Here is a 24334-nt window from a genome sequence, read left to right on the forward strand (position 1 = left end):
CAAAAAGACAGTTCTGAACAAATTCCAAAGGTGAACTTCATCCCTGCATAAAAGCTGTATCTACAAGGGCTCCTGCAGTTGGTAGAGGGGTCAGTAACTAGGTTCTAAGCATTCCATCCCTAATCAGTCACCCATCTCTTAAATTTGTTGTTCTTAGGTGCTGTCAAGTCAACTCTGACTCAGCAACCGTATACACAACAGAATGAAACACTTCCCAGTTCTGTGCCATTTTCACAGTTGTTGTTATGCTTGAGTCTATTGCTGCTTCTACTGTGTCAATCCATCTCATTGGAGGGCTTCTTTTTTTATGCTGTCCTTCCACTTTACTAAGCATGATGTCTCGCCCAGTGTATGAAAGACGAATTCCCACCATCCTTACTTGTAAAAGGAGCATTCTGACTGTACTTCTTCCAACACAGATTTGTTTGTTCTTCTGGCAGTTCATGGTAATTTCAATATTCTTTTCGAGCACCATATCAAATGCATTGATTCTTCTACGATCTTCCTTATTCGTTATCCAACTTCTACATGTGTGCGATGCAGTTGGACATATCATGACTTAGGTAAGACACACATTAGTCCTCAAGTTGATATTTTTGCTCTTGAACACTTTACAGAGGTCTTATGCAGCAGATTTGCCTAATGCCATATGCCATTTGATATTTTGACTGTTGCTTCCATGTCTAATAATTGTGGATCCAAACAAAATGCAGTCTTTGACAACTTCAGTCCTTTCTCCACTTATCATAATATTAAATAATATTAATATTATGGTCCAGTTGTGAGTATTTTTATTTTCTTTACATTGAGATGCAACCATACTAAAGGCTGTGATCTTTAATCGTCATCAGTAAGTATGTATTTTAAGTCCTCTTTGCTTCCAGCAAGCAAGATTATATCATCTGCATGTTGCAGGTTGTTAATGAGTCTTCCTCCAATTCTGAAGCCTCGCTGTTCTTCATATAATCCATCTTCTCAGCTTATTTGCTCATCACACAGATTGAATAAATACAGTGAAAAAATACAACCCTGGTGCACATCTTTCCTGATTTTAAACCATTCAGTATCCCCTTGTTCTTGTCAAATGACTATTTCTTGGTCTAGGTACAAGTTTTGGAATACCCATTCTTTGCAATGTTATCCATAGCTTGTCATGGTCCACACAGTCGAAAGCCTTTGCGTAGTCAGTAAAGCACAGGTAAACATCTTTCTGGTATTCTGTTTTCAGCCAAGATCCATCTGATGTCAGCAATGATTATCCTTCATTCCACATACTCTTCTGAATCCAGCTTGAACCTCTGGAAGTTCTCTGTCAGTAAATGGTTGTAGCCATTTTTGGATGATCTTCAGCAAAATTTTACTTACATATGACATTAATGATATTGTTTGATGATTACTCTACATTCCATTGGGTGACCTCTCTATGGAATGGGCACACATTTGGGTCTCTTCCAGGTCATCAAGTAGCTGTCTTCCAAATTGCTTGGTGTATATGAGTGAGCATTTCCAGTGCTGCTTCAGTTTATTGAAAGATTTCAATATGTATTCCTTCAATTCCTGGACTCTTGTTTTTTGCCAGTGCCTTCAGCGAGTGCAGCTTGGACTTCTTCCTTCAGTACCATGGGTGCATGATCATATGCTTCCTCTTGAGATGGTAGAGCATTGTATCACAAGAGACCCAACTGCATTTCATTTCATCAGCTCCGCCTAGACAGATTGGATACTACTCACTGGAGATTTTGCCTTCCTCCTGGCCCCCTGGCTCTAGGTTCTCTCTTGAAAGCTTGTAAGCCAGTCACTTCTTGCCTTTGTAGTTCCCCCACCCCCCACCCTCCATTTTGGGTATCCAATGTCCAAGTTGCCCATCCCTGTCTACTCTGTGTGGAGGGGATGGGAATGAGCCTTGCTGTAAAGATTTGTTTCCTCTTGAGCTACTGCATCCATAGGTGTAGGTCAAGTTCATCAAATTGTATCAGGTTACTCTTTTTTTCCTCTTCTTTCTTCTTCTGGCCATCTTCTTTTGATGCTTTCTGAATTCAGTATTTTGTCTATGGAGTCCTTCAGTATTGCTAATTGAAGCTTGAATTTTCTCTTCTGTTCTCTCAGTTTGAGAAATGCTGAGCATGTTCTTCCCTTTTGATTTTCTAACTCTAGGTCTTTGCAAATTTCATTTATAATACTTGACTTTGTCCTCTCAAGCTGCCCTTTGAAATTTTCTGTTCACCTCTTTGACTTCATTTCTTCCATTTGCTTTAGCATCTCTACACAGAACAGGTTTCAGAGACTTTTCTGTCACCCAGTTTGGTCTTTTCTTTCTTTTTAGTCATTAGTGTTTAATGCATCAAATCTGTTCTTGATGATCTCTTAATTCAGGAAGGATATGTTTATAGTCATATTTTGGTTTTCATGACTTGTTTTAATTTTCTTCAGTATCAGCCTGAACTTGCATATGAACAATTGACGATCTGTTCCACAGTCTGCCCCAGTCTTGTTTTGGCTGATTTATTGGGTTTTTCCACCATCTCTTCCCAATGTACATGTAGCCAGTTGTACTCGTGTATATTCCATCTGGTGAGGTCCATATGTATAATCACCTTTTATGTTGTTTTTAAAAGGTATTAGCAATGAAGAAGTTACTGGTCTTCCAAAATTCTATCATGAGATCTCGCCAGCATCCTTTCTATCACTAAAAACGTACTTTCCAAATACTGACCCTTCCTCTTTGTTTCTATCCTTCACATTCCAACCACCAATAATGATCAATACATCTTGATTACATGTTTGATCAATTTCAGATTGAAGAAATTGGTAGAATTACTTGTTTTCATCATTTCTGGCTTTAGTGGTTGGTGTGTAAATGTGAATAATAGTGGTATTAACTGTTTTCCTTGTAGGTCTATAAGACTCTTAAATAGACACTGTCAAAAAGGGCTTAACTATTCTTTCTGTTTCCATTTCTGTCTTTCTTTTTTTCTAGCATAAGGAATGCCCTTTTTGGTGACAAAATAGAAGAAAATATTGAATGACAGGTCTTCAAAGTAGAAATTTTAATGATAAAAATATAATTTGACTGTATTTTATGAAGATACACTACAAATAAGCCATATTCCAAAGAAAACCTATTTCTTACTGTAGCCTACAATTCTTAGGGAAATCTTTCTGAAATTTGTTTAAAAGAATAGGCAGCTATTTGATTTACCATGAAAGTGGCCTTCCAGTATTGTCCAAAGCAAAGTGCTCATTATTGATGGCAATATTCTATAGTCTAAAAAAAATTACAACACCCAGATCGATAAGATGAAAATGAGGTTTTTCCAGCCCTCTTCTTTAACTAGAAATTCTGAAGAATATTATAAATATTTATATAATTTATAAAAAATTATAAATATTTATAAGAATATTTATAAACTCATAAGAGTCAAGTAAATAATCCCTAAGAGCCATAACAGACGTAGCCTTTTTTTTTTTTAATCTCTGTCCCCTATAGGAGTCTTGGTGTGGTGCTGTATGTTAATGCACTGGACTGCAAAAAACGGTTTGAACCTCAAAGTCAGTGGTTCAAGCTCACCAACCACTCCTCAAAAACCCTGTACAGGGTTGCTATGGGTCAGAACCAACTCTAGCACTTAACAACAAATCCCATGTGGGGGAGAACAGTGGCTTTGTAGGATAAGCACTGGACTGAAAACCACAAGGTTGGCAGTTCAAGCTCACCAGTAGCTCCACAGGTGAAAGATGAGACTTTCTACTTCTACAAAGATTTACAACCTCAGAAACCCTATACAGAGTCGCTATGAGTTGGAACTGACTCCACAGCACTTAACAACAACAACATCCCCTGTAGGAAGGAGCCATGGTGGCGTACTGGGTTATGTTTAGTTAGGGCTGCTACCCTGAACATCAGCAATGCAAATCTACTGTGAAAACAGAGGAGACTGCCTGCTCCTGTAAAGATTTACAGGCCCAGGAGTCCTACCCAGGGTAGCTATGAGTCAGAATCGACTAGATGGCAGTGGGTTTAGGTTGTTTGGTTACTCCCTGTAGGAGCTCTGGTGGTATGGTGAGTTAAGCATTGACCTGCTAACGGGAAAGTCAATAATCCAAACCCACCAACTGCTCCACAGGAGAAAGAAGAGGCAGTCTAATTCAGTAAAGATTTCCAGACATGGATACATATTGGGCAGTTCTACTCTGACCTGTACGGTCACTATGAGTCAGAGTCAACTCAGTGGCAGTTTATGGGGAGGGGGCTATCCCATACCCCTTTGTCTGCAACTATAAGCATGAATTTTGAGTGTGAGATGAGTTAAGCTACTTTAAGGAACTCACTGGCCATCTAAACCAGTTCTCAACAAGAGAAGAGAGGTGGTATGATGCTCAGGGAAGTGGTCTGGCTTGTGGGCGTAGTTACCAGATTGCTGAAGGTTTAAGAAAGAGGTTGAAGATAGAGGCAGTGAGTTAGACCAAGATAGTAGGAGATTTACTGCATAGAAAATAAATGGAATTGAACAGTAGCTAGAGGAAGTAGAGAGATGTGGGTGGTTGGGAAGGAAGGTTAAAGGGGAAAGCTGAGAGCCTGTACCAGTGGTTTAAGGTATGGATTTAGGGGAGAGATCCATGGGTTAGAGCCAGCTTCAACACTTAGTGGCAGTAATCAGCACAGACAGCTAGATAACTGTTTTATTTCTTTACCTATAAGATGAAGACAGTAACATTACAGGTAGTCCCCAATTTACAACTAAGGTCCATTCTGGCACAAGTCAAATATTTCATTTCTTTTTTTGTAACTTTTCATTATTACTGCCTTTTATCATCAGTATCTTTGTAAATCCAATCTTTATTGTCTTTGGGGGTTAGAAATGTTGCTTATAAAATTTATAGATATGAGGACATCAGCATATGACATGCGATAGCGTTGTTGTTAAGTGCATCGAGTCAGTTCCAACTCCTAACGACCCTGTGTAGGGCTTGTGAGGAACAGCTGGTGGTTTGAAATGCAGACTTGTGGTTCACAGTCCAGTGCTTTTCCTACATCACCACACCAGGAGTCCATTGTAGGTAGTGCATATTACTAAAGATAGATGTACACACACACACACAAAAAAAAAAAAAAAAACAGATGGTGTAAATATGGTTTGTCATAACTGAATATGTCACAAACCAGGGACTACCTGTTCTTATTACTTGCCTTCATACAGTTGTCATGAGAATTAAGTAGTATAAGGTACAGTGGTGGTTATGTGCCATGGAGTCAGTTCCAACTCATAGCAACCCTGTATAGGGTTTCTAAGACTGTAAATCTTTGCAGGAGCAGAAAGTCTCGTCTTTCTCCTGAGAAGTGGCTGGTTAGCATAAAGTGGCTGTTTAAAGACAGAGGTGTCATTGAAGCCTCGTATTGTATCTTTAAAATACAGGAGAATTTCATATTCCATTTTGTATCATCTATTTGTTTTATTATAATGTAAGTTCCTTGCCAGTTAAATTATTTTCAAGTTTTTTCTGCAAAAATTCTAGTAAAATGAATGCACCATACTTGTTCCATCTATGTCTGCCATTAAATGCTGCAGATTGAGCAGCCGATATTTAGACAGCCATGTGCCAACCTTCTTGAATATATGGTCTTCACACACAGTCTACATTTCCTCTGTCCTCTCATTCCCATCTGCGCTGGCTTCTATCCTGTCTCTCTGTCCATCAGTTACTGCCTTGCAAAGTCCATGGAAGGAAATTCAATGACATTTTCCTTTTCTTCATTCTCCTTACATTTGATATCATTAAACTTCACTCTTAACGGAAATATTCTCCTGCCTTTCTCAGGATATTGCATCCTGATTGACCTTGTTTTTCTGTTTTATTTCAGTTACTTTTGCTTTCATTCCTTTGGTTGTTGTGCTCTTTAGGGTATTCAAGACTGACCTTTTAAAAGCAGATTGCCTGTCTTCTGAGTCACCTCTGAGTGGGTTTGAACCATTAACATTAGCTAGTAGTTGAGCACTGTTTGCACCACCCAGGGATTCCTCCACACCCTTAAATACAGGACTCAGCCTTTAGTCTGCCCTTCATTTTTTTTTTTTTAATTTAGAATGCAGCAGTAACACCATGATGATAAACTGTCACAAATTTGTACCAAGAAGCACATAATCTTTGAAATGTGTTGTTTTTCACAAGTAATTTAAGTATAGCATTATTATTATTTGGTACTAGAGTTAAAGATAACATTTAGATTCTTCAGCTTTGGGGCATTTAATAGCATTAAAATGAGGTAAGAAATTCAAAAGCATTTTCTTTTTCTTCCCATCATTTCCTTTGCAGTAAGATCCATTGTCTCATGTGAGAAATCATTAACAGGGAGACCCTCAACAATCTTCAGTTCTTATTCTTGATTACAACAGGAAATGAGAAGAGCAGATCCTTGGGAGTTACTGTCAGAGATTACACCCATGGACATGAACTCTCCCTCTGGGATTCCAAGGCACATGTCTGTGATGTGGTGTCTCCAATGGCTTTCGCCGCAGACACTGCACTGGACAGTTTTGAGCCTCAATGACAGCGGCACCATGCTGCTTGCACAGTCGCAATGAATTCTCTCTTGAGAAAAAGCTGTCTGTTTTCAGAGCTTCATAAACACCAACTTTCCTTCTTTGAAATTTCACCTTGGCATGGTTGACATCTGAATACTGAGTTGAGGAAGGGTTTCCCCAGATGATGACATTCCTTACGTCTTTAGCAGTCACACCAAGTGTAAGTGCAAGTTGAGCCATAGCTTGAGTCAAGCAACTAGTTTTCCTTGGGGATGGACAGAGCCAACTTTATGGCATTCAGACAGTTGGTATTGATGGGGTTTCCCTCAATGATAACCTTAACTGACTTATTTGTCCTAAGCTGTACCCTGGGATTTGAAGATTTTCACATTTGCTTTCAGTAAGTCTTTCCTCTCCATGCCCTCCTTTCGTGCCATGGAACCCACAAGAATGGCCACAGCCAGATCTTTGCAGGCAACTTCTTCCTTATCTGTTGCAATGATATCTTTCAAGAGGGGAAGTGCACAGTCATGCAGTTCCATTAGGACGCCTTCCAGGACACCCATCATGGGGGTGATATCCAACAACACAAGAATCAGAGGCTGTTCTTTACCAAAGATAGCACCATCTCTAATACTGTACAGCAGTGGATATGCTATTTGTCCAACTCTTCCAGTCACAAGGACTCTGATTGGTTCAGACATGATTGGAAACTGCGCAGACCATTTCAGCATCTGTACAACCAGCCTCAGGGAGTTGGGTCACCTCTACTGCCTGCTCTTCATTTTTGGTCTATTCCCGTGAGAGCTTATCTTTTTCCCTGACTCTAGCTATCACCTTTCTTTATCCACCAACAAACACTTCCATCAGAACCAGATCTCTCCTCCAGTCTGTGTCTCTTCGGTGACATCCTCTAATTTCTCATCACCAAGACGTGAAACTTTGAGACCAGTGACCTTTACAAGTGCACATGTACCCTTATTGTTGCCTAGTGTCGTTGCGTCGATTCCAACTCATGGTGTCCCTTGTGTAGGGTTTCCAAGGAGTAGCTGGTGGGTTTGAACCGGCGACCTTGTGCTCAACAATCCAGTGATTACCCTACAGGGGAACACAAAGACTTGTCATGGTATATATGGGCATGGATGTTGTTGTTGTTGTTAAGTGCCATCGAGTCGGTTCCGACCCATAGTGACCCTGAACAGGGTTTCCGAGGCTGTAAATCTTTACAGGAGCAGAAAGCCTCCTCTTTCTCCCGCAGAGCATCTGGTAGTTTCAAACTGCTGACCTTGCAGTTTGCAGCCCCATTTGTAACCACTATGCTACTAGAGCTCCTTGATAGCTGTAAGGAAATCAATGTCCAGATTTTCAACTTACATATGTACTGTCTTCTAAAATGATTGCTTGAGACCATGCCTGTGTTCTGAGGGGTCTCCTTTTCCACTTCTCTCACAATAACCCTTCACTAGCTTTAAAAAAAGAAAGAGGAGGAAGGAGAACATTTCTCCAAGGTGTAAAATTTCAAAGGGCACCACAAGAGTAAGCAAGGAGAATGGCACCTGATTTCATCCAGGTCACAAACTCACGGCAGCCCTGGGCCTTTTCTGTTCATATTCAAAGGACAGTTCAGAAGTGAGGCAGTTATCTTGAGGGACAAGTATTAACAGGTGTTTTTAAATAAAAAATGAAAGACCTCATTTAACAGAAAGTTAGAACTGGTTGTTTTGCTATTTGGTTTAATTGGCAGTTATTTTCCATATGTACTTAAAATACATTACCAATGTGTTTTAAAACCATCAGTGTTTAAAATTATAAAATTTAAATGTCTACTTAAAAATGTTAGAGGGGATATTGAAAACCAGTAAAACCAAACTGGTTATGATCCAGTCACTTATGACTCCTGGCAACCCCATGTAGTACAGTGTACAACTGCTCCTTAAGGATGTTTTTGCTGCTGGAATTTTATGGAAACACATTACCTGGCCTTTCCTCTCTGGTACCTCTGAGTGGGTTTCAACAGCCACACAAATGGTGCCACCTAGGGGACAAGGGGACTTACAGTTTTTTCAAAATTGCTTTAGGGGTTATACCAACAAAAAGGTTTGAAGACCTTATGTCAGCATCTTAATCATCTTTGATTTGTCCTTTTCTTTCAGTTTGCCCTGTCTCTTGAAGTAAATGTTTCATGCTCTTGCCTGCTTTTGTGCCTTTGCTATGTAAACCTTGTTCTTATCTCTCTTCTTTTACTCAACTCCTACTCATCCTTCCTGGCCCCACCTAACTACTGCCTCTTCTTTGAAACCTGACTTTTATGGTCCTTGATCTCTCTTTTCCCTATCCTCTACACTTTGACTATTCCATACAGTTAGCACTCACACTATATAGCGACGCTGTAGATTAATGCGCTGGACTGCAAAGTTGCTTTGAATCACAAGGTCAATGGTTCAAGCTCACCAACTGCTCCTTAGAAACCCAATACAGGGTTGCTGTGGGTCAGAACTGACTCGGCAGCACTTAACAACAACAACGTAGAACATGGAGTCCTGGTATGGTGCTGTAGGATAAGCACTGGGCCGCAAGGTCGGTTTAAACCACAAGGTCGGTGATTCAAACTCACCAGCCACTCCTCTGAAATCCTATACAGAGTCACTATGGTTGAAATGACTTGACGGCACTTAACAACATTTAAGAACATCAGTTTGGAATTTCTTTTCTCTGTGCTTAGAAAGCAATTTCCTTAAGAGTCAGAAGCATCTCTTAAATTCTACCACATTCCTCTTTGATGCCTAATGCAATCTAAGCTCACATTGTTGTTAAATGCCTTTGGTTCAACTCTTAGCAACCTTGTATAGGGTTTCCGAGGAGTGTCTGATAGGTTTGAACTGCTGACCTTACAGTTACAGTCCAGTGCTTATCCTACAGTGCCACACCAGGGACCCAAGCTCATAATGGACACTTAATAAATATTTCATTGACTACATAGTATACAGAGCAACCATTCTTTTCTTCTTTTATCATTCCTCAAATGTTTTGAGGCCTGTTGAATACCAGAGACTCCTGGTGTGGCTCTGTAGGATCAGCACTGGACTGTAAACCACAAGGCTAGCAGTTCAGATCTTCCAACTATTCCTCAGAAAACCCTATAAAGGGTCACTATGAGTCAGAACCAACTCAACAGCACTTAACAACAACAATTATATACCAGACACTGTACTAGCCACTGAGGATATAGCAAGAAACAAAATAGATAAAAATTCCTGCTTTCAAAGGACAAAGACTGCCAAGTAAAATAGGTATCACGTTAAAGAGTAATAAGCTGTGAGGGGGGAAACTGTAAAAGAAAGCAGAAAGAAAAGTAGGAAGTGTATATTGGAAAAGGTGGTGTTATATCCAGTTTTAGATAGGATGGTCCCTGGTACGATGGCGTTTGAGTGAAAACCTGAAATGCAGGAGTGACTAGAGTTTTCTAGAGAAAGAACATTACCGGCCAGGAAGCTGCCTGAAGGCTCTCAAGGCAGACATCCCAGAAGGCAGCCCTTTGTGGCTGAGGCAGCATGGTGGGGGCAGAGAGTACAGATGCGTTAGAGGAAGGAAGGGCAGCAAGAGGAGGAGGAGACAGATGGGGGCGTCTGGTTAGTTTTTGCTCTGAGTGAGTTGGAAGCCTTTGAACGGTTTTGAGCAGAGGAGTGAATTGATCTGACTTATGTTATAATAGTCCTTCTGGATGCTGTGGTGAGGGGGTAGACTGAAGGGGAGCAAGAGAAGAACTAGGGAAATGATGGCAGCTTAGACCAGGGGAAACAGTGGAGGTAAAGAGAAGCGGTCAGATTCTGAATTTATGTTTAAGGTAGAAGAGACAGAATTTGCTGATTTCTTAGAGGAGAAAAGTCAAGATGATTGCCAGGTTTTAAGGTTTTTAGTCCTTAGCAAATAAATAGAAACGTATGTTGCTGTTTGATGATATGGGGAAGACTGGAGGAGGAACAAGTTCAGGGTGGGGAAGTTTGTCTGGAATTCAGTTTAGGGCCTGTTAAATTTAAGGTATATGCCAGACTTGCACCCACTTGAGATATTGAATGGACTACACAAATCTGGAATTCAGGGGAAAGGTCCAGACTGAAGATGAAAATTGGGGAGATGATGTTTAAATATGTTGTTGTTGTTAAGTGCCATCAAATCAGTTCCCACTCATAGTGACCCTCTGTAGGGTTTCTGAGTAGCAGCTGGTAAGCTTGAACCGCCAACTTTGCAGTTCAAACCTACCAGTGACTTAACACCATGGCCAGGACTCCCTATTTATATATAGAATATATATATATATATATATATATGTTGTTGTCATTGCTAAGTGCTGTCAAGTCAGTTCCAGCTCATGGTGACCCTGTGCTTATCCTACAGCGCCACACCAGGACTCCCCTCTGTATGTTGTTGTTGTTGTTGTTGTTAAGTGCCATCAAGTCAGTTCTGACTCATAGCGACCCTACATAGGGTTTCTGAGGAGCAGCTGGTATTTAAAGCCATGAGACTGGTGAGATCACTGGGTACTTCAGTGTTAAAGCAGAGGTGAAGCAATCTCACGTTTACTGAGCATCTAATACATATTGGGGAGTCCTGATATGGCACTTCAAGATAAGCATTGGACTGCTAACTGAAAGGTTGGTAGTTCAAACCCACCAGCCACTCCTCGGAAACCCTATATAGAGTCACTATGAGTCAGAAGCGACTCAACAGCACTTAACGACAACAGCAAATACCGATCAGGTGTAATATCTAACCGTAAGGTAGAACAAGTCTTGGAACAAGTGCAGCCAGAATGCTCCTTAGAAGCCAGGATAGTGAGACTGCCTCACATACTTCGGACATGTTATCAGGAGGGACCAGTCCCTGGAAAAAGACATCATGCTTGGTAAAGTAGAGGGTCAGCGAAAAAGATGAAGACCCCAACAAGATGAATTGACACAGTGGCTGAAACAATGGGTTCAAATATATCAGTTGTAAAGATGGCACAGAACGAGATAGTGTTTCATTCTGCTGTACAAGGGATTGAGCCAATTTGACAGCACCTAACAAGGAGCTCTGATAGCGTAGTGGTTGTGAATTAGGCTGCTAACCTCAAGGTTGGCAGTTCCAAACTACCATCGGTTCCACAGGAGAAAGATGAAGTGGTCTACTCCCAAAAAGATTTACAGCCTTGGAAATCCTGTGTAGGGTCATTATGAGTCAGAACCAACTCCATGGTACTTAACAACAAAAACAGTTCTGGTGTGGCACTGTAGGATAAGAATTGGACTGTTAGCAGTTCAAACCCACCAGCCACTCCCTGGAAATCTTATACAGGGTCACTATGAGTCATAACCAACTCGACAGCTCTTAGCAACAAGGTAGATATTAAGGTATTGATGAAACTGAGGATCAACAAGATTGAATAATCAACCAGCCTAAGCTAGTAAGTAGCAGAACTGGAATTCAAACTGAAATTTATCCTAACTCCTCTTCTAACTCTTCAGCACTATAATAGTATGTTGCAGTTTAGATAGAGTGCTCTAATTATGGATCTCAGAGTAAATGGCAAACCATGGTCAATACCCTTATAAAATAAATATGTTATGAATCTTATTTTGAAGTGCAGATAATGGGGAAAGCCTTTAGTTATAGCTTCTAGAGATTAGGTTCAGAAGCGCTAATATCCACTTATCCCAGGCTTTCTCAAGTAAAAGCCTAAAATATGTGTAAATGGGTACAATTTAAAGAACACTTAAAATGTTTTAGATATCTGCTAACTGCTATATATGCATCATTTTGTTTAGTGTGTCACACAACTCGTTTAGACAGTTTAAAAAATCACAGTTAGTAAATACCAATTGTTGTTACTGTTGTTGTTAGTTTCCTTCAAGTAGATTCTACCTCATAGTGACTCCAGGTGATGTAGAATAGAACTGCTCCGTAGAGTTTTCTTGGTGTAAACTGAAAGGAAGCAGATGACTAGGCCTTTTTCCATGGTAAGTGGTACTTCTGGGTGGGCTCAAACCACCAACCTTTAAGTTAGCAGTAGAACACAAACCATTGCCTGTTGATCAATCAAAAAGTGAAATGTACAGAAATGTTGGCAAATGTGTTATGTATTTTTTACAATTAAAGTAAATAAAATTTACAGGGAGTACACTATGGGACCCCCAAAGACATAGACTTAAACCTTCACTTTAGAAAAGAGATTATGAATATATGGATTTTTTTTCCTATTCTAGTGAGGTACCTCCCACCTTTTTTTTTTTTTTTTTTAACTTTTTATTGTGATTTGGGTGAAAGTTTACAAAGCAAATTGGTTTTCCATTCTACAATTCATACACATTTTATTTTGTGACATTGCTTGCATTCCCCACAATATAACAGCACTCTTCCCATCTCTTCTCTGAGTTTACCATTAAACATACAGAAATTTTAATATGAAACAAAATGCAGGGAATGGCATATACCAGTTGCCTTGGAGTCAGTTGCAACTCATGGTGACCCCATATGTGTCAAAGTTGAACTTTTGTTAAGTGCCATGGAGTGGGTTTTGACTTGATCACAACCCGGTATAGGGTTCCAAGGTGTAGCTGGTGGGTTTGAAATGCCAACTTTGCAATTAGCAATCTAGTGCTTGTCCTATCTTGTCATACCACGACTCTGAGTAGAACTCTACTACCTACGATTATGGGTGATTTTTGAGAAGTTGATCACCAGGCCATTCTTCCAAGGCACCTCTGGGTAGACTGAAACCTTCAGCCTGTTGTTTAGCAGTCAAACACATTAATTACACCATTCATGGAGCCTAGGAATCCTATAACAACAAGAAGAATATAGTAGTATATTTGCCTGCCAGATGAGCATTTTAGTTCTAAATCCTGAGCCATGTTGATTTAAGGCATTTAAATGGTCATTTAATATTATGTAGTCCAGAATACATAGGGTCATGAGTTCATTATGGTCTGAACTAGCCTTAAAGAAGGAAACATTGAGCTAGGATTTTAAAAATGGAAAGCATTTCATTTGGGAGCAAGGTGGCCAGAGAAGTTAATCCAGGCTAAAGGGTTAACACATACTAAGATGTAGAGACAAAAACATAAGACATGTTTTGGGCAAAAACAAACATACCAGTTTTAGTTGAAGCACAGAAATGGGAGCTACAACTCAAAATGTAGTTTAAAAGATAGGCCTTGAATCTTATTTAGGATTAAGAATTGGGACTCTAGTAGTCAGTGGGGAGCCATTAATAGTTTGTGAGCAGAAGTGGTTTCTGAAGGCTATGCCTCTGTATAGATGTGCTAGGAGGATGACGCTGCATGCAAGCACAGATCACGTAGGAGAATACTGAAAGAGTTTAAGGATAAGGTACTGAGAACCTTAATGTAGCATAGGGAGAACAAAAAAATGATGGCGCTGGTGGTACCACAGAGGAAGCGACAAGATTTGATGCCTCTATAAGAGAACAAAGACAGCTGACTTCAAGTTTCTGAATCTGATTGGTGGATTTAAAGAATGGTAAAAACTGTTAATAAGCAAAAAAAAAAAAAAAAGAAGAAGAAGAAGAAGCTCCAAAAGGCTGACTTTTAGGGGGAACAGTCATATTTCAGTTATGTAGAGTTTGAAGTGGTATGAGATATACAACAAAAAATGCCCAACTAGGGAGTTAGAAATGCAGAACTAAAACTAGAGAATTTAGGACTAAAAGAGGTACGTTTATTTGTCTTTGGCATAAAGCTCATACTAACTTACAGGAGATAAATGGAGTTTCCAGAGGGACAGTAGAGTGAGAATGATAGAGGCCAAGACTGAATCCTGGAGGTGAGCCATATTTAGGAGTCAGATAAAAAGTCTTCAGTGGAAGAAACAGAGAAAGTTGAATTGGAACAATCTATTCAGATTTTAGACTGCAGGCTCCATGCCTGTCAAAGTAAACACAGAAAGTGAAAGTCAAAATCTAGGAACTTTCATAGCAGTTTGACAGCATCTAAGCACATGATTTTGTATCTTGCGTTAAGTGTTGGTCCATAACCAATGGGAAATTTAAATCTTCATGGGAGCAGAAAACCTCATCTTTCCCCCATGGGACAAATGGCTTGAATTGCAGACATTGTGGTTCACAGTCCAGTGCTTATCAAATGGAGCCACCGCACTCTCATGTTGAATTAGTGGGGGGGTTTTGTTTTGTTTTCATGTAACACCATTTTTTCCTAGAAAGAATGCCTGGTTATTTAGACCTGGGCATTTGGCAAATAGTTTCTTGAAAAATTGCAAGGTGATCCCATCACTTCAAGGAAAATAAGTGGTAGTATTTGTGACCAATGATAAAACTGAAGCTTTCAAGTTAAAATGAGAATTGAGGGGAAATTTGGATCTACTTTCATGAGATTGAAATTTCCCCAATATTTAAAGACTTTTCTGCTGTAATCAGTGGGACTGTTGAAGAGTATGACTTTTTTAATATTGTATTACAATGAAATATAATACATCAATATTAGGAAAATCTACCCAACTTAGTAAGCTAATACTTCTCAAGTAACCAATACATGATGTTACAAAATCATGCATGGGTAAAAGGTCCATTCAAAGAACAAGAGGGATAAATAATATAACAGAATTGATAGGATTTCAGATTCTACTTTGCAACTGACCCTGTCAAGTTTTGGTGTAATATCAGAGAAGAATATCCCAAATTATCTGCAAGGCTAACTCTTTCCAACTATATATGAGGAAGACTTCAAAAAGTGTGTGGAAAATAGCACTATCTCTTTAATTCTAATTTTCCATGAACTTTTTTAAGCCCCCTCATATATATGAACCAATTCTTATTTGTACTTTTCAACTAAAACAACATAACACAACAGATTAAGTACAGAAGCAAATAAGAATCCCTCTATCGCTTGTTAAGTCAAAGGCCAGACATTTGTAAAAAAAAAAAAAACAAGGGCACTCTTCATATTAAATGATTTTCTTTGTTTTAGAAAATATAATTATTTTCATTAAAAACATGTTATTTATATTAACATGTAATGAGTTTTTTACTTTTAAGTGTTTAATTTTTTAACTTTTTAGTTTTATTGTCTAATATAGTAGATATCAATAGAACACACAAAAGTTGTTTGAGTTCTTCGGTAACTAAAAGAATATGTAGTGGTCTTGAAACCAAAATGTTTGAAAACCACCTCTATATGCTGTGGATGCAACACTTTTTGTTGATGGTATTTGTTGAAGTAGTGTTCTTTTCTGTAGAACTGGTGTCAAACATCTGGCTAAACCAATTCTGTTGTAATACTAGTTCTGTCTAATTTCATCTTTTCCCTCACACTTGTCAAAATGCATTCTATTTTCCTTTCACCAGGGTCATATGAACCACCGACTGACTAAATGGGGCCATGTAGTATTCCTACAGGATCCAGAAATAGCTACAGGATGAAAGGCAAAAGAATCTACCAGAATTTAATGAAAATAGCTCATTTCTTTTTATTCAAATGAGATCTCAGAACCTGTAAGATTAATAGGTAATTTCAGAACTATCATACAGGAAATAAGGGGAGTTCTTCTAGCACTCAAGGACATGATAAATCCTGGTCCCTGTCTCAAGTGGCACTTGGAACTGAATAAATAAAGAATATGACTGTTGTATTTAAACTTACCAGCTGCTCCTCAGAAACCCTATACAGGATCACTGTGAGTCAGAACCGACTCGACAGCACTTAATAACAGCAACAACATATACCATGTTACACAGCCTCTGCAGGAAAACCAAATTAAATGCAAGCCAGCAACCAGTTTGAAGATCACAGCATTTTGAATGTCCTAGTTTTTGCTCTTAGAGAGCTCCCATTCTAGAGGGATTCCACAGGTTTAGAGTGTACTTTAGGTCATGATCCTTCATCTGCTCCTAAGTGTCTGAAAGCCCTCCTTTAAACAACCAGTCATAAAGGAGAAACGATTGCAGTACTGACAAACCAGTTCTTAAAAGCCTCTGGACCAGGTTTATAGACTGGGACTCGACCCCTGCCTATTTAGTTCTATTTAGTCATCAAGCTGAGAATTTTATTCTCCAGACCTCATAAGTACTGTCTGGCTGCAGTAGGGTTGAAGTAAGGTTGTTATTGTTGCTAAGTACCGTTGAGTTGGTTCCAACTCATAGCAATCCTGTATAGGATTTCCAAGGAGTGGCTGGTGAGTTTGAACTGCCAACCAGCCTTGAGGTTGAGTGCTTTTCTGCAGCGCCACACCAGGACTTCTTGAGTCAGGTTGTTAAGTGGCTGTTCCTAATTTTGGCTGCACATCCAAATCACTTGTGACAGTTTTTTAAGGTATAGATCCCTTCCCATTCAGACCTACTGATCAGAATCGCATTAAGCGACTATGTGAGGAATGAGGTGTATGATTGTTTTATGTAGATTCTTCAGGTGATTCTGACTGCAGCCACCTACTGTATTAAGCACTGCCCCTGCCCCTGACATACACAGACAAAAACATTAAAATTTAGAAACGGTTTGGAGGACAATATCCTCAAAAAAAAAAGAAAAAAAAAAACACACACACAACAATCCCTGAAACAGTAACTGGGTAGCCAGGCTCCAAAGCCTGCTGAGCTGAGCAGCAGCCAAGAGCAAGGTTTGGTGTTTACATGCTTAAAATCAGTTCTGGGTTGTCACAGCAACTCACCAGGCACACTTCCTTCCTTCCTTCCCTCCCCATTTGCAGCTTCACTCCAGGCCCTGCTTTTCTCTGGTAGGGTCTTAATGTTCTTGGTAACCTGGCCTGCTGCAATCTTAGTGTTTTTTTCTCTCAGTTGCTCCATCTTATCATATGTATACTAGTATGCAGAAATTTCATCTGTATTAAATCAACAACTCACACTTCCCAAGATATACCTAAACCAGGAGAGAACCAAAAAAAAAAAAAGGCCTTTGAGTGACCAAAACAGATGTTACCCAAAGCCCTTGCTCTGAGCTTACCTCTGTTTTTTACACCTTTAAATCAAAGTTAGGGTTTCTAGGGTCTACAGTAAATTAGAAATAGGAATAGGTACTATTCTTGGCAGGCACAATGAGAGCTCAAGAAGTGACTGTTTATCCCTGAATATCAAGGATATTCAAGGAATGGACCAGAAAACCTATATGAAATGGATACAGAATTCAGAACTGGGGTCAGAGAAAACTGTTTTATACACCTTGGTGATGGTGGTTATGTGCTGTGGAGTCGATTCCGAATCATATAGGATTTCCGAAGCTGTAAATCTTTACGGGAGCAGAAAGCCTCACCTTTCTCCCTTGGAACAGCTGGTAGTTTAGAACTGCTGACCTTGCAGTTCGCAGCCCGATTCATAACCACTACGCTACCAGAGCTCCTTTTTGTACACCTTAGTAGGTCATAAAGCCACTTTGACTTTAAAATAGCTGTGATCCAGATAACTAAGAAAATGTCCAATTATATTCAATTTAAGGAGACAGAATAATGTGTTATATTTTCCAATGTAAAATATTCCAGATGGGGTTAAGGGTTTTAGTGCTTAAGAAGGTAAATTCTTAGCAGTCCAGAAAGGTTTAGATAATTAGGACCTATCCCATTATGTTGCTTCTAAGGAACTCTGGTAGCGTAGTGGTTACGAGTCAGGCTGCTAACCTCAAGGTCAGCAATTCAAAACTACCAGCTGTTCCGCAGAAGAAAGATGAAGCTTTCTGCTTGTGTAAAGATTTACAGCCTTGGAAACCCTATACAGGATCACTGTGAGTCAGAACCAACTCCACGGCACACTACCACCACCACCCATTCACTTATACCTTTATTCCTAAAAAATTAAAACCTGGTTAATACTTTCCAAATCTCTGCCTATGTGATAATCAGAAATATCTGAAACTTGATACTATTATTTGCATATTCATCTAACTGTGAAAGGGTCATAGATGTCTCCCTCTTCCTTGAGGTAGTAAATCTGTATCACTTTATCTCAGCCAGCTAGAAAATATGCCATTACATGCCACCCCCATCATATGCTCCATAAACTATACCTGGCATGTAGTAGACTTTTAGTAAGCATTTGTCAAGTGAATGAATGAGTGAGGAATGGACCATCTCAGTATGTCTATAGAATTAACACCATGAATGAAACTATAAATTTGATAGAGTCTAGCCATTATGGGAACAGTGATCAAAGAACACTGGCAAATCCTGGCATCAGGAATATCAAATGCTTGGATACTGTTTTTATAGAAAAGCTAGGATATATAAATACCCAGGCTGTGATCTTAAGTTTTTTAAAAAAGAAGATAATGTATGGGGGAAGAAAGACTTGAAGGATGTACGCCAAATCTACTGTTGCTATAAATATATCTTTATCCAATAACCTATTCATTCACCAAGTAATAGAGCTCTTCCATTTTGTCTGATTCTGCTCTGAGCATTGCAGAACTAACCAAACAACTCACAACAAAGTCTACTGCTAGTGAGAAAGAGAAACTAACTGCAGTTTAAGATTTAAAAGCAGTAATTGCAGCAGTTGAAACCCATGACCAACTTGGAGAACACTAATTGTGCAATGATAAGATAGGTAAAATGTCCTTCAGAAAATCAGTAGGGAGTGTACTTCTTCCAACATGCACTAACACAGTTGGAACGTTGCAAACTCATCAGCCAGACTTTATAGAATACTCACTGTGAGTAAAATCATGAAACAGGCTACTTTTAGTTTAGGGATGCCAAATGTTACTGACCCTTTTTAATACAGGCAACAACCCTTAGAAGCCCTGGTGGCACAGTGACTAAAGCACTCCAGTGCTAACCAAAAGGTCAGCAGAACTTGGAAGATGTGCCAGTCTACTTCCATAAGGATTGTTGTTAAGTGCCAGTGGGTCCATTCTGACTCTTAGTGACTCTGTATAGGGTTTCCAAGGAGCGGCTGGTGAGTTTCAACCACTGACCTTGTGGTTCAAGCCGACCCTGCGGTCCACTGCTTTATCCCACAGCGTCACACTAGGACTCCATAAAGACTGTTGTTATGCCATCAAGTCTGTACCACCTGCCTCATAGCGACCCTATGCACAACAGAATGAAACACTGCCTGGTCCTGGACCAACCTGGCTGAACTTATTCCAACACAGATCTGTGGGTTCTTTTGGCATCCCATGGCACTTTTCAGTATTTTCCTCCAACACCATAACTCAAAAGCATCAATTCTTCTACAGTCTTCCTTATACACTGTCCAGCCTTTGCATGCATATGAGGTTATTGAAAATACCTTGGCTTGGATCAGGTGCAAATTAGTCCTCAAGCTGACATCTGTGCTCTTCAACACTTTAAAAAGGCCTTGTGCAGCAGATTTGCCTAGTGTAATACATCATTTGATTTCTTGACTGCTGCTTCCATGAGTGTTGATAGTTGATCCAAGAAGAATGTTGTCTATTGGTCCAGTGGTGAGAATTTTTGTACAGTTGGTCACCTTCAATTCATTATATCATTTCAGAAAATTTTAATTAAGAAATTTCTTGGCAGTATTAATAAGCTATGAATAAAGCCTAGTTTTATATTGCCTCAGTATAGAATTAATATCTTCAGGTCAAAATTTGTATTTATGGAAAAAAACTTTTTCAACAGAAGGAGAGTCAAGAATGGAAAAGGGCTTGTTGTTACATTGTGGGAATGACAATGTCATAAAACAAATTATGTAGGAATTATTGAATGGAAAACTCATTTTCCTTGAAACCTTTCACCAAAGTCACAATAAAAAGCTCAAAAAATAATAATAACTGGATGGTAACCAGCTGCCACTATTGGACATTTTGATCAAAAGTTCTATAGAAGAATCCTGATCAAAGAGGGGAAATGCACAAGAGAATTGCAAATTCTTATGGAATTCAGATTTTCTGAAGCCTGGAGTCTAGATGAGTCCTCCCACCCTGAACTATTACCCTGAGATTATCTTTAAGCCATAAACCAAATATAGTCCCTGAAGTCCTCTTAAAACCAGTTACTTAAGCTGGTAGCGTAATGGTTATGAGTTGGGCTGCTAACTTCAAGGTTAGCAGTTCGAAACTACCAGCCATTCCATGGGAAAAAGATGAGGCTTTCTGCTCCCATAAAGATTTACAGCCTCGGAAACCCTATGCAGGGTCGCTATGAGTAGGAACTGACTCCAAGGCACACCACCATCAGTAAAAAATGTCTGCCTTGAGCATTATGTTCTTGTAAGAACTATCTACAGGAGTCTTGATGTGATGCTGTAGAATAAGTGCTCGACTGCAAAGTCAGCGATTCAATCCCACCAGCAATGGTGGTGGAAACCCTAGACAGGGTCACTATGGGTAAGAATTGACTTGACATCATTTAACAACAACAAGGCCCCTATCTAATCTTCTGAGTTGCTTTTGTGAATTTGATCCACCTATATTGTTGTTTAAAGGAGCTCTGGTAGCATCCTGGTTGTGAGTCAGTCAGTAGTTCGAAACTACCAGCCGTTCCGCACAAGAATGATGAAGCTTTCTGCTTGCGTAAAGATTTACAGCCTCAGAAACACTATACAGGGTCACTCCATGGACTGGCTCCATGGCACATAACCACCAACACATTGCTGTTAAGTGCCACTGAGTCAGTTCTGATTCTGTAGTGAGTTTCCAAGGAGCAGCTGGTGAGCTTGAACTGCCAACATTACAATTCAAACTGACTTTGCGCATTAACCTATAGCAGCACACCAGGACGTTAGGGGGGCAATTTAATGGGGGAGGAAAAGGAGGGTGATTGCGCAACTCAAAGCTGAATCGGTGCCACTGAATTATACATGTGGAAACTCTTGGTGACATTTGCTCCTATATTCTTAACAACAAAAAATCATTCTTTTTAAGTTTCATTTTTGATGAAAAACTTAGTTCTTGGGGTACTATTATTTTTTCTGTTGGCATTCATATAATGTGTTTTTTCCTTCCTAGGCTGAGTTTCATGCTAGATAAACTTTGAAAACAGTACTGCACCGGGCACAAGTAACCCTGTTTTCACCTTTCTCTCTAGGTTACCCCTTGGCTTTGTTTTATCGACATTACCTTTTCTACAAGGACAGCTACCTCATCCATCTCTTCCATACCATTACAGGCCTCTCGATTGCTTATTTTAACTTTGGTGAGTGGACTTAGTTCTTAGTTAGCAGCGACACTATAACAGAGGGAACCTGGACTTAAACAGACATGAACAAGATCAACACAATGCCTCACTTTCTTGTTATCCTCTTAAGTACATTCATTTCTCAGACGAAGAATTTTGAGAGTGGTATCTCTGCCAGACCCATCAACAGAGAAGCATCAGTTTCTCTGTGCTGTGGCTAGACCTGAATGACAGATCCAGGCAGTCCCCACTCAGAATCAGTTCTCAGTTCAAGCATTCAGAAATACAATAACACCTAGATATCCCTGATATTTATACAAGTATTTCCAACCTACTAAAGAAAATCTACTACCTACCCAGAAACTAAAAACTCATAATAAAAACCATTTGGGAGAAAGTTTAACTAATTAGATAAGCTATATAGCTAATGTACAGAATGCAGATTATACCTACTTAATAAACCAATCCCAACTAAAGCCCCACTTTGACATAGCCTGCCTTCTGCCAATAAATGAATGACAACCAGTCTTCTTAAATTCCCCTTTGGGGAAATTCTCCTAACAGTTTGTTCTGTATATAAACTGATCAGAGTTGTAATGTGAGGTGCTCATGGCTTCAGGGGGTGCTCCTTGGATGGCTACTCCCTGTTGTTGAACAGTCCTTTATGCCTAATAAAACATTTATAATTCTAATTGACTCATTGATCAGATTTTCCTTTAGTCAAACTTTTCCTCCAAAACATGAGAGTATTCTGGGGAGAGAAAAAAAAAAAAGTTATTGCTGTATATATTCTTTATGGTTAAAAGTCTCAGGAAGGGTGGGAGTGCAAAGGGGGGGAAAAAAACAGGCTCAAATGTCCCCACTTGTCTGTATCTAGGAACTCAGCTGTACCACTCCCTGCTATGTGTTGTGCTTCAGTTCCTCATCCTGAGACTGATGGGCCGTACCATCACTGCCGTCCTCACTACTTTTTGCTTCCAGATGGTAAACGTCTTTTCCTTGACAATGCAGTTACTTTGGGCCACAGCTGACAGCAGTTAGGGGAGGGAGGCTGAGGGCATGGGATAATAAAAGCAGTGAACTAGGAGACATCATTTCTCATCTCCTCTCCTAACAGTTCTCAGTAGTGTGACTTTGGGAAGACCGCTTTTTATAGGCCTCAGGGATTTCACCTACAAATGCAGTGGAATGCTTTACCTGCCTCAGAGTGGGTAGCTAGCTAATCTTTTGTGTAGTGCTAATTAGGTTCTTTGAGTCTGACCAAGGTAATCTCAGCTGTACGTGAAGGGTGTCACTGGGTGTCACTTAAAGGCAAAGCAGAAAACCAACTCAGAATGAACTAAGAATCTAAACATCGAAATTCTGATCTTAGCCCTCATTTTACTGACAACCCTTGAACAAGGCTCTTCCTCCCTGTATAGGTTTGGCGTCTCCATTCATAGTGTGTTTTTAAGACTTGATGGTATCAGATAAAAAGGAAAAGGAAATATACTGAATTTCAGAGCAGAATAAAATAGTAATGATGGTAGAATAAATACTGTCCCCTCTCCTAGATCTACCTTCTGGCTGGATATTATTACACAGCCACAGGCAACTACGATATCAAGTGGACAATGCCACATTGTGTTCTGACTTTGAAGTTGATTGGTGAGTGGTGGGTCACTGCCTTCCCGTTGGCACTGGGCCCCCACCCCAGCCCACCCCTGCCTTACACTCCTGGCTGCACCAGAGCATCCTCTCCCTCTGCTTTACCCAACCCTCCTCTCTCTGCACAGGCTTGGCGGTTGACTACTTTGATGGCGGGAGAGACCTGGTGAGTACTCGTTCTTCTGCAGAGAGCCAAGGGTTTTAACCAGAGGGAAGGAGAAAGAATTTTTATAAAAAGATAGAACCAGATTCCAGGGGCATAACTTCTCCCCATTCCCCAGCCAGTGTGACTACCTTGTTCTAGATAGCACTGAGCAAGGATCAGTAAATCTAATTTACCCCAGATCCAACTCTTGTGCAAAGTCCAGAAATCAATGCCAGCACAGCAGTTGGAAAAATAGCAACAGCCAACTGTTGCTAAGCTACCCCACACACATGTTCATTTCCAGGTGAAGCAACTGGTTTTTTCCATATCATCTCCCAAAGAGATGGCTATTTGAGGCCTCCCCCGCACCCCCCAGTTTAGTGAGGCATAGGGTGGGGAACACTCGAACTATCAAGGCTATCTTGAACCATTCATTTTCTTCTTGGCATAGAATTCCTTGTCCTCTGAGCAACAGAAATATGCCATACGGGGTGTCCCTTCCCTGCTGGAAGTTGCTGGTTTCTCCTACTTCTATGGGGCCTTCTTGGTAGGGCCCCAGTTCTCAATGAACCACTACATGAAGCTGGTGCAGGGACAGCTGAGTGACATACCAGGGAAGATACCAAACAGGTAATTGCCCCCTTGGTCAAGACCTCTGTGCAGGGGTCTTCTCCAATACAGAGCCACTGCTGAAGTGTCTTTCCGGAAAGCCAGTCCCAGCTGCACTTTCCAGCATGGCCCTGGTCCACAGCCCTGTGCCACATGAGCCCTGGACTACCGTGATGAGGGCACCTGTCTGCTCACTGCTGGGAGAAGACCCTCTTCAGCCTCATTCACTTCCAGCTACAGGATTTTACCTTAGCCACTCATGTCCCTATCTCTAAACCTATTTTCTCCTTTGAAAAAAAAAGTTTTTTTC

General features: G+C 40.1%; 1 protein-coding gene and 1 pseudogene across 1 annotated transcript in view; one reads left to right on the forward strand and one right to left on the reverse strand.

Annotated features, from left to right (window-relative positions):
- The window catches only part of LPCAT3 (lysophosphatidylcholine acyltransferase 3), a 63964-nt gene that overhangs the window by 34632 nt on the left and 4998 nt on the right, over nt 1-24334 (forward strand). Inside the window, exons 2-6 of the mRNA XM_006862620.1 lie at nt 21534-21641; nt 22501-22607; nt 23177-23270; nt 23399-23436; nt 23867-24045. Of these exons, the coding sequence (XP_006862682.1) occupies nt 21534-21641; nt 22501-22607; nt 23177-23270; nt 23399-23436; nt 23867-24045 (526 nt within the window). The remainder of the gene's footprint in view (nt 1-21533; nt 21642-22500; nt 22608-23176; nt 23271-23398; nt 23437-23866; nt 24046-24334) is intronic.
- LOC102839448 lies at nt 6253-7225 on the reverse strand (annotated as a pseudogene).

Source organism: Chrysochloris asiatica, unplaced genomic scaffold, assembly GCF_000296735.1.
Source record: "Chrysochloris asiatica unplaced genomic scaffold, ChrAsi1.0 scaffold00050, whole genome shotgun sequence".
In the NCBI taxonomy this organism is placed as follows: Eukaryota; Metazoa; Chordata; class Mammalia; order Afrosoricida; family Chrysochloridae; genus Chrysochloris; species Chrysochloris asiatica.